The following is a 17,181-nucleotide window of genomic DNA, read 5'->3' on the forward strand; positions in this document are numbered from 1 at the left end:
ACACTTATTATGCAACTGTGATGATGTAACTGTGATGCTTATATTTATGTATATATTTTATATGTTTATGTTAAGACTTGCTAAATAAATATTTGATCCAATTAACTCGGTTTTGCAGGTGAAATATGATAAATATTTGAATGGATGTGAAATATGTGAATGGATGTGAAATATGAGATGGCTGTGAATGTGTGGTTATGTGAAATATGTTGATGTCTGTGTATGTGAATGCATATGTATGAATGGGTGATGCTGGGGAGCTGGGGATATTGGATATTTGTGTTTGTTTCTGTCATTTTTGCAGCGGGCATGGCTAGCAAAGGCCTGAGGCTAGCCAAAAAACAAAATTTATTTTTTTTTGTGGATTATAGTCATCTGTGACGGGCCATAACTAAATGCCCGATTGAGATGAGGTCATCTGTGACGGGCTCTAGCTTAGGCCCGATTGAGGTCACTAGTCATCTGTGACGGGCTCTAGTTTAGGCCCGATTGAGGTCAGCAGTCATCTGTGACGGGCTTTAGTTTAGGCCCGATTGAGGTCATCAGTCATCTATGACGGGCTATAGTTTAGGCCCGATTGAGATGAGTATCATCTGTGACGGGCTCTAGTTTAGACCCGATAAAGGTTAGTAGTCATCTGTGACGGGCGCTAGTTGTGGCCCGATAGAGATAGGTCATCTGTGACGGGCTATAGTTTGACTGGTCGTCTGGGTCAAAGCTATCGGTGACGGGCTTTACTTAGGGCCTGATTGAGATATATTCATTCGTGACGGCCGTTTGCCCGATTGAGATAACTCTTCACATCAGTGACTTCTAGCCTGTGACGGACGCTGTGCCTGATTGAGATGGTGCTTACCGCCCGATTGAGATGAGGGTATCCGTTCTAGTGAAGGTGGAGGGTTCAGTGGTTGCATCTGTGAGATGGTAGGCTTCAGTTTCCTCTTTATCATCCAATTCAAAGCCCGGGTAGATGGTGTCGGCGCTGATAGAAGGGAACACCTTAGGGCACACTGACAATGCACGGGACAAGCCAACGAACAAGGCTCGCCCGTTGAGGCCATGGACAAGCGTCGTCTTCCTCGCATCCAGATCAACAATGTACACTTCATACTTCCATTTCCACATCTCGTAGTAGCTCTCGTTGTCATCGCCGCCGATGATATAGCTCGCGGATATACAACGGTGCTTTCGGTGCACCAGCATCAGCTCTCCGCCATATATTGTCGACCAGATGGAGGGTGTCCATCATGGGGGAGTACTGGATTGCCAGTTCGGCAGCCGCCACCAGCCGTGGTGGTTGGTTTTCTGAGGTTTTCACCGTCATGACAGCGTCGGCGTCGTCGGAGACGCAGTAGAAGCGGCCTGCGAATGACAGCGATGACGCGAGACGAGGGACACGATGATCGACCAGCGCCCACCTCTCATCGCCGGGCTTGGCGACGGCGAGCTTCCTGGTGTTGGAGAAGTAGAGCGCGATCAAGCAGCCATCGCCACCGGCGAGGCCGGCGCCGCACACCGATAGATCGCCGCCGACGAGGTACCTGTCCCGTGGTAGCAGCGTGGCCAGCGACGGGTGCTCCGTGAGCCGACGCGTGAAGGGGTTGAGCACGCGGACGAACAGGGTGCGGTCGTCGACGAGGACGAGGAGGCCCTCGGCGGTGGGGCCGAACGAGCGGTGGCCCTCGATCTCCGGGAGGTCCACGGCGACGCACTGCCCCGTGGCGGCGTTGATGAACCGCCGGCGGTGAGGGGCGGCGCGCTCTGGCCACTCCCGGAGCATGAACCATCGCCTTGAATGGAAGCGGCTGTCCAAGGAGTTGTGTTCGCGAGGGTCGGCGGAGCACTGCCGCCAAGCGGTGCAAACGGCGCGGAAACGCACGTAATCCGCCACGTCGCCGGCGAGGACGCGCTCGGCGATCAGCCCCGCCGGGCCGTCCGTGAGATTGTACCAGTCCCTCTCCCTCGTCGGCCGCTTGGTCCGCCGCCGGTACGGGATGAGCTGGGATCCGGAGGAGGAGGAGGACTGTGCTCGCTTCGCCATCGGATTTGGAACGCGACGCGGCGACGCGACTCCGCTTGTGTCGCACCGCCTTCGATGGGTATCATCAATCTCATCAATCCTACGTGGATAGGAACTCCGACTCCCGAGTCCGATATGATATTTCTAGTTTCATAAATCCATGATTCTGGAATTAAGATCACGTTCTCAATATTTGACTAAATATTTTGTTCATATTTTAATTTTTTAAAAAATTAATTTTTAAACAACTAGTAGCATAAAATTAGAAAAATTATGAATTACACCCCCGAACTATCGCGGTCGACCGAATTACCCCTTGAACCTGAAAACCAGACATCGTTCACCCTGAACTTTCAATACCGGACGAATTACCACTCTCGACTCAATCCAGAGCGGTTTGTCCTACGTGGCGTACACGTGGCAATCTAGTCAACATTTTATTTTTTTTAAAAAAAATTGTGAGACCCACATGTCATATCCCCTCTTTCACTCTTCTCTCTCTTCACACACACACTCTCTCTCACGGGCCGCGCACAGGGCAGGAGGTGGGCGGCGCACGAGATGGCACGGGCGAGGACGGGCGGCGGGCAGTCGGCGCAGACGGCAGCACGCACGACGGCGGTCGTGGCCAGAGCTGCATCGCTAGCGAGGTCACTGAGCTGTGCACGACTTGGCCACCATGAGCGCCCTCGGCCCTTATCCACATGCAGTCTGGATCAGGTGCCGCCTCGGCAACGGCGCTCGCCAGGCTAAGGCACCTGCTCGCCACGCTCTTCCCTCGTTGCCGCCTCACCGGCGAGATCACCGCCCTCCGTGCCCGCGCCATCGCCATCAGCGAGCACCGCCGCCCGTCCCCGCCCGCATCAACGACGTGGCCGCGACGCCGTGGTGCTCGCCTCCGTTCGCGAACGGTGGTGCCATGGACGAGGCGGCGGCGGCGACGAGGTCGTGGTCGTGCGGCGGGAACTGCAACGGCGGAAGCTTGTTGATCTCGGCCTGGTACCCGTCCCCGCTCGCGCCATCTTGTGCCGCTACTCACCTCTTACCCTACGCGCCGCCCCGAGAGAGAGAGTGAAGAGAGAGAGAGGAAGAGGACTATGTGATAGGCGGCGACGAGGTCGTGGTCGTGCGGCGGGAACTGCAACGGCGGAAGCTTGTCGATCTCGGCCTGGTACCCATCCCCGCCCGCGCCATCTTGCGCCGCTACTCACCTCTTACCCTACGCGCCGCCCCGAGAGAGAGAGAGAGAGTGAAGAGAGAGAGAGGAAGAGGACTATGTGATAGGCGGCGGCGCGGGCGTGAAGGGCGGTGATCTCGCCGGCGAGCAGGTGCCTCAGCCTGGCGTGCGCGCTGTTGCCGAGGCGACACCTGATATGGAGGAGGCAGAGGTCGATGCAGTCCTCCGAGTAGTAGGCGAGCTCACGGAGCTGCTTCCTCCACTCCATGACGAAGTGGTCCACGACGCCGTCGTCGCCCTCGGACTGCATGTGGAGGAGGGTGTTCATGGTGGCCAAGTCGTTGTGCAGCTCGGTGACCTTGCTGCTGACGCAGCTCCGGCCACGACCGTCGCTGTGCGTGCCAACTGCCCGCCGCTCGTCCCCGCCCGTGCCATCTTGCGCCGCCGCCCACCTCATGCCTTGCGCGGTGCCCGTGAGAGAGAAAGTGTGCGTGAAGAGAGAGAAGAGTGAAAGAGGGGTATGACATGTGGGTCCCACCATTTTAAAAAAATAAAATGCTGACTGGATTGCCATGGGTACGCCACGTAGGACAAAACTACTCTGGATTGTGTCGATGGGGGTAATTCGTCTGGTATTAAAAGTTCAGGATGAACAATGTTTGGTTTTCGGATTCAAGGGGTAATTCGGTCGACAACAATGGTTCGGGGGTGTAATTCGTACTTTTTCCTATAAAATTTAACTTATATAAACTTTAAATCTTCCGTAAACATGAGATCTGTATATGTGACAATCAGGGCTGAAATGCCAAGTGTGAGAAGATGACGCACCCAAATGCAACGTTGAGTTGGGCCAGGCCAGGCCAGGCCAGGCCGGCCGACCCAGACGAGAATCCAACCGGAGTAGATTTTTTTCCAGATATTTCCGGTGCAAAACCCAACCCCCGGCGGAAACCGAAACCGTGGCCCCCGCCCCCTCCCCACCCCTATCCTTTCCGCAGCTGGTTTCCCCCTCCCGCCTCCGACCACCCACGTCATCACCACAGCGACCTCTACTCCACTCTGCCCCGCCGCCCATGGCCGCCGCCGCCGCGGCGCTCGCGAGCTCCCCCATGGTCCACCTCACGGCCTCCCGGCTCCGCCTCCCCAGGCCCGCCAGGTCCCCCGCGGCGGCGACGCCCTCGCCCTCTCCCGCGTCCGCCGCGTGCTGCTCGAGGGGCGCGGCATGCGGCTTGGAGTGGAGACCCAAGTCTGGGCTGAGGGCCCTGAGGCGGTGCGAGGACCGGCTGCGGTGCTTCTCCATCGACGGGGGAGGGGGTGGGGGCGGGGGTGGCGGCGGAGGAACGGGCGGGGAGGACGGGGAGAAGCGGGGCGAGGAGGAGGCGGCGGCGGCGGCGGAGGCGAAGGTAGGTGGCGCGGTGGAGGAGATGAGATCCGAGCGGACCCGCTCCGGTAGCTTCTCTTCGTCCTCCTCGTCGTCGTCAGGGGTAAGGCGTGCTGTGGTTTGCTGATTACTCGTTGATTAGCTTTTGAGCATTTTGATGGAGTATTGTATTTGCAGTTGGAGATGTAGTTAGACTTTCGGTCGGGTGCAGGGAGCATCATAATACTGAATTTTTGTTGAATATAGTAGGAATGGTAACTTTATTGGCTCGTTTACTTCTATTCCGAACACCAAACTTGATCGAGTGGGTGGCAGAACTCCGTACAAGTAGAGTTTTAGATTGATGGCAGTATGGCACATTATCCATTTCCACTAAAAGTAGCAATTTTACTATCAATATGTCAGGAAAGACATTCACTAGTTACTAGTGAGAAACGCGGGGATGAAACCTCTATATTGATTTCTTGGTTATCAAACTACAGAGCTGCTCTAATGCAGATTGCCCCCCTTCATTAATCATTGGGTATTCTAGCACTAGTTGTCTCTGCTATGTTTTACAATAACTTGACCATAACAAGTGGTTTATGTTTTGTCATCAATCTCGTACTTTTCAATTAACTTAACAATAATGCGTCACTTATTTGTCTTTACCTTTTTCTTAAGAAGACACACATCCATGTTCTTTTTAACCTGTGAAATATATCTGTATATCATGAGCATGGCCATTTGTTCTCTCAAATATATTTATCACATCTCCATTTTTTCAGACACCCGGTATATCCAATGAGCCACCATTTTTGAGCTTCAGTGTTGATAACATCGACACAGTAAAGTTATTGGAACTCCTAGGGCCCGAAAAAGTTGATTCAGCTGATGTCAAGGCTATTAAGGAAAAACTTTTCGGCTACACAACATTCTGGTTGACAAGAGAAGAACCTTTTGGTGATCTAGGGGAAGGGGTCCTTTTTATTGGGAACCTCCGAGGGAAGAGAGAAGAAATATTTGCAAAACTTCAACAGCAGTTACGTGAACTCACAGGTGACAAATACAATCTTTTTATGGTGGAGGAGCCCAATTCAGAAGGGGAAGACCCACGTGGAGGACCACGTGTTAGTTTTGGTTTGCTCAGAAGAGAAGTTTCAGAACCTGGACCTACTACATTGTGGCAATATGTCATTTCACTGTTACTTTTCCTTCTAACTGTGTTCTCTTGTGTTGAGCTAGGAATTGCATCAAAGGTATACCTACTCTTTGTTTGTTATATGCTTGCCACATCTTAATACCAACATATCATTATATGCCAAGTCTCTAATAAATGGTATGTGTCGTGCAGATTAGCAGTCTTCCACCAGAGATTGTTACATATTTCACTGATCCAAATGCTACTGGACCCCCACCTGATATGCAACTCTTACTTCCATTTGTGGAATCAGCTTTGCCGGTGGCTTATGGTGTCTTGGCTATCCAACTATTTCATGTAATTCACTCCCTCAGTCTGTTGAGCAACTATGTATCTATCTTCTAGTCTTTTAACTCCTAAAGAAGCCATTTGAACAACAACACACCTTTTAGACTAGTTTAATGTTTCAGATATATTGTGAAACTGGCATGATAGCTTCTCCTGCCATGTTCCAATTTGATTAATAAACTGGTCAGAATTACACTGATTTCTAATATTTGTTTAGCATGGGGCTAGGGGTTAAACACATCTTTCTTCCTGAGTTGGATTGGTTCGGATGTGCTATTCAACTAGAGTTGCACTGTATTCAAATATGGAAACATTGTTGCATAGAGCTTTGTATAATAATCAAAACTGGATAATTACTGTGCAATTTAATCATATACCTTGATTAGTTTGAACAAAACTTTCCAATCAACAAGCATGATGGTAACAATTGAATGTTGGTCCGAACATAGGTAGATGGTGGTACCAGAGGGTCCATTGTTTCCATGTTAGTTTATATCTGTTTGAATTGCTGTTTGTGAATTGTTCTTTTTTTTTTTAGTTGACAAAACCTACCATGTTGCATTCTGTATGCAGGAAGTTGGTCACTTTTTGGCAGCATTTCCAAAGAAGGTTAAACTAAGCATTCCTTTCTTCATTCCGAACTTCACTCTAGGAACTTTTGGCGCAATTACTCAGGTTAGTAATAAGTAAAAGAATTAGTTTTGACTGCTGATGAAAATCTGGGATGACATTGTGCTGTAATTGCATTATTGCATATTGATTGTTGATCATGAGCAAGCTACACAGCTTGATAAATGATAATATATTGGACTTCGCATGTACTTTGATTTACCACCTATAAACATGATACCAAGGAAAGCATATGCCTCCTTTTCAAAAACATCCCTGCTTATATTTCTATTTCACTAGATAATATCAAGCTCACTAAAGTCATGCCATAGCAGTGATACTGTTTTTTCGGCCACTTCTAGTTCTAGTACGACAGAGTGATGCTAAAGAAGGCACTAGAGTCTAAATGTCACTGCAACAATTGATTTTTTTGGGTCCTCTGTTGCATTTCTGTTCGTATTTCTGTTTTTATGCACTAAATTGTAGAAGTCTAGTATGAGCGGCGTGTGGTTCTTTTTAACTACTAGATATGAGCTCCTCTTATTGTTGTCATCCATCCTGTAGTTCAAATCCATTCTGCCGGATAAGAAGACAATGTTTGACATATCAATGGCTGGTCCTCTTGCTGGAGCTGCACTTTCTTTCTCAATGTTCTCTGTAGGCTTGTTGCTCTCCTCAAATCCTGCTGGGGCAAGTGATTTAGTTGAAGTACCTAGCAAGCTATTCCAGGGTTCCTTGTTGCTCGGACTTGTTAGCAGAGCAACACTTGGCTACAGGTCTCTGATACTTGATATTTTTATCATTTAACTATATTTTAATTTCGTCATGCCTTAGTTCCATTGTGATACCTGCACCTTTTCGTTCAGTCTCTTGTGCCATATAAGACCTATAGATACCATTTCAGGACTCTTTTTTTTTGTTATTTTCATATTCTCCACAATCTGTTTTGATCTTACAAATACAAACCAGATTAAGTCAAAACTTCGCTGCTAATTTTGAGAGAATTTTTTCACTGGATCAGCTCATGTGAAATATACTTTCCCAGACCTCCAAATTCTATAGACAGATACACATGATAGGATATTTTATGAACATCGCCATTTATGAACATCATCGTGATATTAGTTGAAGTATTCTACTTTATTTATTCAGTTATATGTCTCAAAAGTTTTAGTCCGCAACTCTTATCCTTCTAATGGACATAAATTGATCTACAGAGCTATGCATGCTGCTACAGTTGCTATCCACCCTCTTGTGATTGCAGGCTGGTAAAGTACCCTGCACTAAGTCCTTGACGTTGTAACCAAGCAAATAGCAATTATAATCTTATCTTGTTTCCTGCAAATTCTGTAGGTGTGGTTTAACGACTACTGCCTTTAATATGCTTCCTGTTGGATGTCTTGATGGTGGAAGAGCTTTACAGGTAAATTACTGTAGTTGTTTTTATTAATATCATCACTGTTCCTTAATTCCTTTCTAAAATACTGTCAATAAGTTATTGACTAGCTTGAGGTTCCAGTGCATTTTTTTATCAGGCCTCCAGGTTTCAACCTAAATTAACTTAGCAATAGATAATCATTAATCTCTGTAGAACTTCTGGTGCTTAACCTATGGCTTGGAAAGGACATGATAGTTTATCTGCAAAGATTCTAGCTTCTGTAAGAAACAAGCATGCCTAAAGTTCAGTGATATTTGCAACAGGGTGCTTTCGGCAAGGATGCGTTGTTTGGATTTGGCTTGACAACATACTCATTGCTTGGACTCGGGGTGGTAAGCCAGTCTATCTTGCAGTTTGATATTTGGCTGTAGAGTTTCTGTCACAGTACAGACCTCTATGACAAAACATTTCATCCATATGTAAAGCTCATACAAGTATTTGTGGTTTATTGCAACTAAACACCAAATGTTCTATGTGTATCAGTTATGATTTGTACAGTTCTGTGAAGACTTGACATGTCGAAGAGAAATTTACAATGCCAAGTAGACTACGAATGTCTGGATTCATTTTTAGTTATGCGTGTCTTGTTTAAACCTTTTAGTTCATATGAATTCAATCCATGGTGCAAGATGATACTTTTTCCTGTTGCACCTATAACGAAAAGCAAGATGATCAAACATTTGAAGAACCAATCGGACTTGGTACTAGGTTGTTTTCACTTTTGACTTTTTGAGATCTGACCTAAGCTGCATGCGTTCAATTTTCTTGATATTTTAATTTTTGCCCTCACCTTGAACATTATGTACTGCTACTATGTATTGTATTCAGTTCTAATGCCTCTTGTTTTTTCCAGCTTGGGGGGCCACTATCTCTTCCTTGGGGCTTATACGTGCTAATATGTCAGGTAAAGCATGCTGATGATTCGGAGATACATTGTGAGAATCAATGTTTTACGCTCAGACTTATTTATGTCTTTTGGTTATTTTTGCTCAGAGAACACCTGAAAAGCCCTGCTTGAATGATGTGAGCGATGTCGGAACGTGGAGGAGAGCAGCATTGATAGTTTCAGTGTTTCTTGTTGTATTGACTCTCATTCCACTCTGGGATGAACTTGCAGAGGACCTAGGTGTAGGACTTGTGACTTCTTTCTGAGATGAACTTACCGGTAGAGTTAGGCCATGATGCAAGTCAATTTTGTATGCGCTTGTAGTATCCATAGTGAAATTGTTGTAAAGGCGTGCGAACGCTTCTAAGTGAAATGTTGACCTACTGAGATGAGCCATTTCCTTCCTATGGCCAGAGCAGTTGTGCATCCGAAATATTGCCGTTTGTTCAAAATACAGTAATTTTGAAGGTTGATGTACAGTAATTCTTTTAGACGCAACTACAGTAATATTGAATGTTAATTGTTATTTTTTGGCACGATATTGACTGCTAGTTGATGGCGACAAAGCATGTACAATTTCTTGTTGCTGGTTTTTGCAGCCTTGTGGTTCTTTTTACGCACGAACACGAGAACATTCTTACAAGGTATTTGTTTGATTTAAGCATACCAAGCCAATCTGTATACTTCCTCCTGCTTTCCCAGTAAAAGAAATACCCATCCAAAAAGTGTAGCACAACTCAGTAACACAAAACCTAATGGCATGTTTGATTTGGCACAAATTTTGAGAACTTTTAGGGTACAATATATAGGCAGTATAAAGAAGGATATGTAAGGAATTTGATAGAAAACTGAAAAAGATATTATAGTATTTTGTGGTTCAAATTTAATCTAATTGTAAATAACTAGTCCTGATTTCCGTCGACTGTCGTGTATTTGGGGAGAAGCATCCTGATCACCATTTGATAAAGACACACGTGGAGGCAACACAATTTGACTAGAATAACAAAAAAAAGGGAATAAATTTACCCTTTCAAATTATGTACTGAGTATCGGTCTCTCATATATGTATTCCAGTTTATCCGAAGTATTGAACTAAAGTGGAAGACCAAATCAACCTACACGTTAAACCATTTATGCTGACAATATAGTAATATATTGTACTGTAAAGGTTCTCTAAATTTCATGTCCATTTACACGCTACAGTTTAATTTATTAAAGCAAAAGGTTATGTATTCAAAATTATTCTTACCAAACTTTTACGAGCACCCCAATATGATATGCTGTGAGTAAATCTAGATTTCTTATAACTATCATATAATTATTAAACCAAACGTTTAAAAACTTTGTTGGTAAGAGTTTCGTTTGAAGTAGGTAGCAATGCTTATTCTTAAAATTCCAGGATTTGGCTTAAATTTATCTCAAACCCAAAACCGAAACAAAAAAACAAAGAGCAAACAGGGCCTAACAAACCGGTAGAGTAAAAATTAGCAACTCGGCGTAGTTTGGTTGGGAACAGTTAAACGCGGCCCGTTTCATCTCAAATCAGGCGGCAATTCCATTCCACATTTTTCCTTTCCATTCCATTCCACCCGCTCCTCCTCGCCTCTCCTTCCCCGTGCGCTGCTATTGCTATAACAGCTCAGGCTTTAGCTCGCCTCGCCTCCAAGCAAAATCCCCATTTCCTTCTCCTCTCCAAACCCTAGCAAAGGCTATCTCTCTCTTCGCCGCCATGGAGGATGACGACGCGGGGGGCGGAGGCGGCGAGGCGTCCCCGCCGCACGCGGGCTCCGCCGCGGCGATGGCGGGGGCGGGGAGGGACATCGCGGCGTCGCCGACGAGCTCGCGGTCGGTGACGCAGACGGTGAACGGGTCGCACAGGTTCGTGATCCAGGGGTACTCGCTGGCGAAGGGGATGGGGGTGGGGAAGCACATCGCGAGCGAGACGTTCACGGTGGGAGGGTACCAGTGGGCGATCTACTTCTACCCCGACGGGAAGAACCCCGAGGACAACTCCGCCTACGTCTCCGTCTTCATCGCGCTCGCCTCCGAGGGCACCGACGTCCGCGCCCTCTTCGAGCTCACCCTCCTCGACCAGAGCGGCAAGGCCAAGCACAAGGTGCACTCCCACTTCGACCGCTCCCTCGAGTCCGGCCCCTACACCCTCAAGTATCGCGGCTCCATGTGGTAATCCATTCCTCTCCCTCTCCTCTCCCTCCTCACTCTCCCTGTAGTAGTGTTTCCCGCCACGTCGCCTTCTGAAGCGATCAGCGCCAGGATGTCTCCTGCTCTTAATTAACGCCCGATTCGATTTTGATTTGAACGGAAATGGCGGTTGTACGGTAATCTTCAGCAATTAGATCGAAAATACCACATGTTCGATAGTTACCTGGTTTGACGTTGCTCGATTTAGGTGTATCGGTATTTTCCATATGGTAAATCAGTTATCGTGCTCCTCCCTGCAGTAGCTTCTCTCCTCATGCCTTCTGAAACAATAACTCAGGGTGTCTCTTATTCTCACCCCTTACCGGTTTGGTATCAATTTGAATGCAGTTGGTGATGTTGGCAGAGTTATTTTTCAGTAAATAGACCAGAACTTTGCTGTGTATGGCCATTTACGTCTTACCTGATTTGACGATTTTCGATTTGGGTGTTTGTTTGGTTCGGCAATGAATTTACTTGTTCCTTTTTGGCACAATAGTGACTGCTAGTTGTTGATGGCAATAAAGCATGTACAATTTGTTGTTGCTGGGTCTTGCTGCCTTGTGTTTTTTACGCACAAAGACGAGAACATTCTTACAGGGTATTTGTTTGATTTAAGCATACCAAGCCAAATCAGTATACTTCCTCCTGCTCTCCCAGTAAAAGAAATACCCATCCAAAAAATGTAGCATAACTCGTAGTACAAATCCTAATGGCAAGTTTGATTATTGAGATTGATTGTGATTTGGCATAGTTCACGTGCATTTACACGCTGCAGTTTAATTTTATAAAGGGAAAGGCTATGGATACAAAATTGTTCTTACCAAACTTTTACAAACACCAATGGGGCACGCTGTGAATAAATTTTGATTTCTTATAGCTGCCATCTACTAATTATTAAATCAAACGGTTAAGAACTTTGTTGGTAAGATTTTCATAAAAAAATTAAAGCATGTGTAGCAGTGCTTATTCCTAAATTTCCAGGATTTGGCTTAATTTCATCTCAAACCCAAAACAAAAAGGCAAAGAGCAAATAGGGCCTAACTTAAACCGGTAGAGTTAAAATTAGCAACTCGACGTAATTTGGTTGGGATCAATTAATGTGGCCCGTTTCACCTCAAATCAGGCAGCAATTCCATTCCACCCGCTCCTCGCTTATCCCCTCCCCTTCCTTGTGTGTTGCTATAAGTCAACTTAGCTCTCCTCGCCTCCAAGCAAAATCCCCATTTCGCAAAGCCACCGCGCCACCTCCTCTCCGCTCCAAACCCTAGATCGCGTCTCTCTCTTCGTCGCCATGGAGGACGAGGGCGCCGGGGGCGGGGGCATTGGCGGCGACGCATCCCCGGTGCACGTGGGCTCCGCGACGGAGGCGGGGGTGGGGCGGGACATCGTACCGTCACCGACGAGCTCACGGTCGGTGATGCAGACGGTGAACGGGTCGCACATGTTCGTGATCCAGGGCTACTCGTTGGCGAAGGGGATGGGGATTGGGAAGTACATCGCGAGCGAGACGTTCACGGTGGGAGGGTGCCAGTGGGCGATCTACTTCTATCCTGACGGGAAGAACCCTGAGGACAACTCCGCCTACATCTCCGTCTTCATTGCGCTCATCTCCGACGGCATCGACGTCCGCGTCCTCTTCGAGCTCAAGCTCCTCGACCAGAGCGGCAAGGCCAAGCACAAGGGGCACTCCCAGTTCGACCGCTCCCTCGAGTCTAGCCCCTACACCCTCAAGAATCGCGGCTCCATGTGGTAATCCAATCTTCTCCCTCCCTCTCCCTCTTCCTTGTAGAGCAATCAGCGCCAGGATGTTTCCTGCTCTTATTAACACTCGATTGGATTTTTATTGAACGGAAATGGCAGTTGTATGGTGCTTTTCAGCATTTAGATCGAAAATACCACTTGTTCGACGGTTGCCTGGTTTGACGTTGCTCGATTTAGGTGTGCTGGTATTTTCCATGTGGTAAATCAGTTGTCGCTCCTCCCTGTAGCTTCCCTCCTCACTCCTTCTGAAACAGTAACTCAGGGTGTCTCGTATTCTCATCCCTTACCGGTTTGGTTTTAATTTGGATGTAGTTGGCGATGTTGGCAGGGTTATTTGTCAGTAAATAGACCAGAACTCCCCTGTGTATGGTCATTTACGTGTTACCTGATTTGACGATTTTCAATTTGGGTGTTTGTTTTGGTTCAGCAATGAATTTGGTAATGCAGGAATCAATCTATAAATTTGTGGTGTATTATCTATCCTTGGCAAACTCATTATTATGGGATTCTATTTGTTCTGATGTTCTCAATATGATTTTTTTACGATATCATTTAAACGGTTGCTATATTTGCATCTAATATCCTGTTCAGTTTCCATATGCATCTTTGTAGAAGAACACACTAACACATTACCTTGTGCTTCCACATTTACTACAATTTCCATAATAGTTCAACTTTAGTAGTATCTCCGAACTACACCATTAATAATAAGCTAGGCTCTTCTTAGAATACGTAAGTAGTATGGGTAGATATGACCTCAACTATCCAAAAGATTGGGAGAACAGTAACATCCCTTATGAATTGATTGAAGTATGCTGATTTTGTTAACAAGAGCTGGTCATATGATGGGTTAGATGCATCGATGTTAACAGTGTTGTTTTTTGTCATGTCCATAAAAAAAGTTAAATTGTATCATCAAATGCATTCGGCTATTGGCCAATTTTACTTCGGAGTGAAGATTAGCAGTTAGTAATGACAATCCTTCTTCTCAGATTTGAGCAAAACTGTACTCAATTTAGCTTTATTTTTCATCTTGATCTCTATTTCAGGGGTTATAAAAGGTTCTTTCGGCGGACTGCTCTTGAGACATCGGATTTTCTTAAAGACGATTGCTTAAAGATAAATTGTACTGTGGGTGTTGTGGTATCTACTATGGATTACTCAAAGCCACATTCGATACATGTTCCAGAATCTGACATAGGCTACCATTTTGGGACACTGTTGGACAATCAGGAGGGTGTGGATGTTATATGTAATGTGGCAGGAGAAAAGTTTCATGCCCATCAGTTGGTCTTGGCTGCCCGATCTTCCTTTTTCAGATCTGAACTTTTTGAGCATGAATCAGATGAAGAGAAGAATGAAGTTGATACTAGCAATGAAATCAAAGAGATTGTCATTGATGACATGGAGCCAAAAGTGTTCAAGGTGTATTTCTATTTCTTTACTGATCATAACCTTTTTTATTTCACAGTTCACAAACTTGGATAATTTATCTTATGCAAACATTCTCTGTTGCAGGCTGTGCTTCATTTTATGTACAGGGACAATCTTGTTGGTGATGATGAGTTGTCTGCATCAAGCTCGGACTGCTCTATCTTTGATACTTTAGCTGGGAAATTATTGGCTGCAGCTGACAGATATGAGTTGCCAAGACTACGGTTATTGTGTGAATCTTACTTGTGCAAGCATATTTCTGTAAACTCTGTGGCAACTACCCTAGCATTGGCTGACCGACATCATGCTATGGAGCTTAAATCTGTTTGCCTAAAATTTGCTGCTGAAAATCTTTCAGGTAAAAATACTTCACATGCAAGTTAGATTCATCACATCTTATATAGAACTATTAAATTTTTGCCCCTTTCCAGCTTTGCCCTTTCTATAAAGAGTAAAATCTGAATAAGTATTCTACATGACAGCAGGCTAGATTTGATTCTATGAATAACATGAGTATGAGGCTTTGAGCATGTTTAGTCCACCAGAAGTTCCCCTTTATGCTGAACTGTAGCACTACTATGTATATGTTCATTCCTAGCAGACTACGGTTTGTAAATAACATGTCACCTGAGCTATGAGTTTCTGCACTATGAACTAGTATAAAGTAGTCTGCTCAAACCAATCTTCAATCTTCATCCATTTCCTCCTTTTATATCGACTGATACTGCATAGACCATCGTAATAATCCCATCAAGAGACTACTTCATCCTACAAATTTCTGTAATTCCATTTTTGGCTTTGTACTGCTACTAAGAAAATGCTTTGCATACCCACAATTTTGTACACATTTGTTCTAGGTGGAGCCCCCTATAACATTCCAGATGCCCACTAAAAGTTCCCCTTTATGCCAAACTGGTTTGTACATCAAGGCAAGGGTTAGTAAGGGTATGTTTGGTTCCTCGCTGGGCTAGGACATATCCCAGCTAGCTGAGCTAGCCCACATGGGCATGGCTATGTTTGCTTTAGCTAATTGTTTAGTTAATTTGCTTTGACTGTCTAGTTAGTTGGATTGCTGCACAATCTTTCTTTTTTGAACGCACATGTCCTCTGTTTCACTGCACGCGGTGATCTTGCTGTCGAAGGCGAGTCGATTTGGCTCTCCTTCCTGGGCAAGGACTTTTTGGCTCAATCAGGCTAGTTGGCCCTCAAAAACTAGTTTATGTTGGTAGTTCCAAACCTGTTTCTGCTGAAGATCCAAACGTACCCTAAATGCTTGCACATACATTTACATGCACCTCAACTGCAAATACCCATGGAAGAATACCATATATGTTGCGTTTGATTTGATGTTCTTTTAGCATAGTCAGTACGAAAAAGGTGTATCTATATACTCCCTCTGTCTCAAAATATAAGCATTTTTAGCATAGTGACAAGTCAAACATTTTAAACTTTGACTATTAATAGCAAAAATATAAAAAAGATCAATCATGTAAAATTGATGTTATTAGATTTATCATTAAACAAACTATCTAATATGCAATTCTTTTTATTTAAAAAATCTTCTATAGATATTGTTGGGTCAAAGTAGCATCTCAGAGATCGTGTCAGAGTCCAAAAATGTTTATATTTTGGGACGGAGGGAGTACTCATGACTAGCATAGTTGTGTTTTTGTAAATAGCATATTAACTGGCCTATTAGTTAGACGGGGGAATATCCAGTGAAAACCATCAAATAAGTAAAAACTCGTGAAAACTATATCTAAAAGTTTTGTAAATTCATGAAAAAAATACTAGAGATAGGTATAGGCATGAAATACATTCATACCAAATCTCAAGTCCAAACTCAACTTCATTTGAGAGAAAAAACACTATTCACCTCAAATTTGTCTTTTTTGTTTCTCTCAAATGAAGTTGAGTTTGGACTTGAGATTTGATATGAATGTATTTCATGCCTATACCTATCTCTAGTAATTATTTCATGAATTTACAAAACTTTTAGATATGGTTTTCATGGGTTTTCACTTATTTGATGGTTCTCACCGGATATGTCCCTAGTTAGACCACTAGCATGAACAATGAAGTAGTTGGCTCAAGCCAATCTTCATAATTTTCCGTCTTAATAATCCCATCAAGATTCAATATATTACACCATCCTACTACTTTCAGTAATTCCATTTTTGGCTTTTGCGCTACTGCTAAGAAACAAAGAAAAAACTTACTTCGCATGCCCTCCATTTTTTACACGTTTGTTTCTTGGTGGATCTCAATTAAGTGCGTTGAACTGTTATAACATTCCAGATGCCCTTATGTATCTGCAGCTGTAATCCGGACCGACGGGTTTGATTACCTCAAAGACAACTGCCCCGCGCTGCAATCGGAGATACTGAGGACGGTCGCCGGGTGTGAGGAGGAATGCAGCAGCGGAGGGAAGAGCCAGAGCGTGTGGGGGCAGCTCTCGGATGGCGGCGATACCAGCGGGCGCAGGGTGAGGCCAAGGGTCTGAACACCCAGCCACTGCTATGCCAAAAGCGGCTTGTTTTAAAGTGTAACTGTGTAAGCGAATTGCTGCTGTACAAATGGGACGGCTAATTGGTTTGTGGCGACATTTAAAATAATAGCATCAGTCTGTTATACTACCCCTACATTCGTTCAAATTTCAATAGCTGGTTTGGGCAGTAGCTCCGCAGATGGAAGGGATTATGTTTAGTGATCTGAGACAGTGATGTGTAGTCAGTAGTCAGCTATTCTAGTTTCGATTTGCAATTTATAAACTTCAGTTTTTAGCCTGCTGATCTGACTGAATAG

General features: G+C 45.1%; 1 protein-coding gene across 1 annotated transcript; it reads left to right on the forward strand.

The window, feature by feature from the left end:
- Positions 1-4,171: 4,171 nt before the first annotated feature.
- Positions 4,172-17,165, forward strand: LOC127764999 (probable zinc metalloprotease EGY1, chloroplastic). Its single transcript, XM_052289784.1, has 14 exons — positions 4,172-4,681; positions 5,346-5,816; positions 5,912-6,055; positions 6,620-6,721; positions 7,220-7,431; positions 7,873-7,923; positions 8,009-8,078; positions 8,357-8,425; positions 8,947-8,997; positions 9,087-9,221; positions 10,871-11,163; positions 13,992-14,367; positions 14,461-14,734; positions 16,695-17,165. Exons 1-14 carry the CDS (start codon positions 4,271-4,273, stop codon positions 16,877-16,879), a joined length of 2,844 nt encoding a protein of 947 aa, XP_052145744.1. The 5' UTR covers positions 4,172-4,270; the 3' UTR covers positions 16,880-17,165.
- The last annotated feature ends 16 nt before the right edge of the window (positions 17,166-17,181 follow it).

The sequence above is a fragment of the Oryza glaberrima genome, chromosome 3, assembly GCF_000147395.1.
Source record: "Oryza glaberrima chromosome 3, OglaRS2, whole genome shotgun sequence".
In the NCBI taxonomy this organism is placed as follows: domain Eukaryota; kingdom Viridiplantae; phylum Streptophyta; class Magnoliopsida; order Poales; family Poaceae; genus Oryza; species Oryza glaberrima.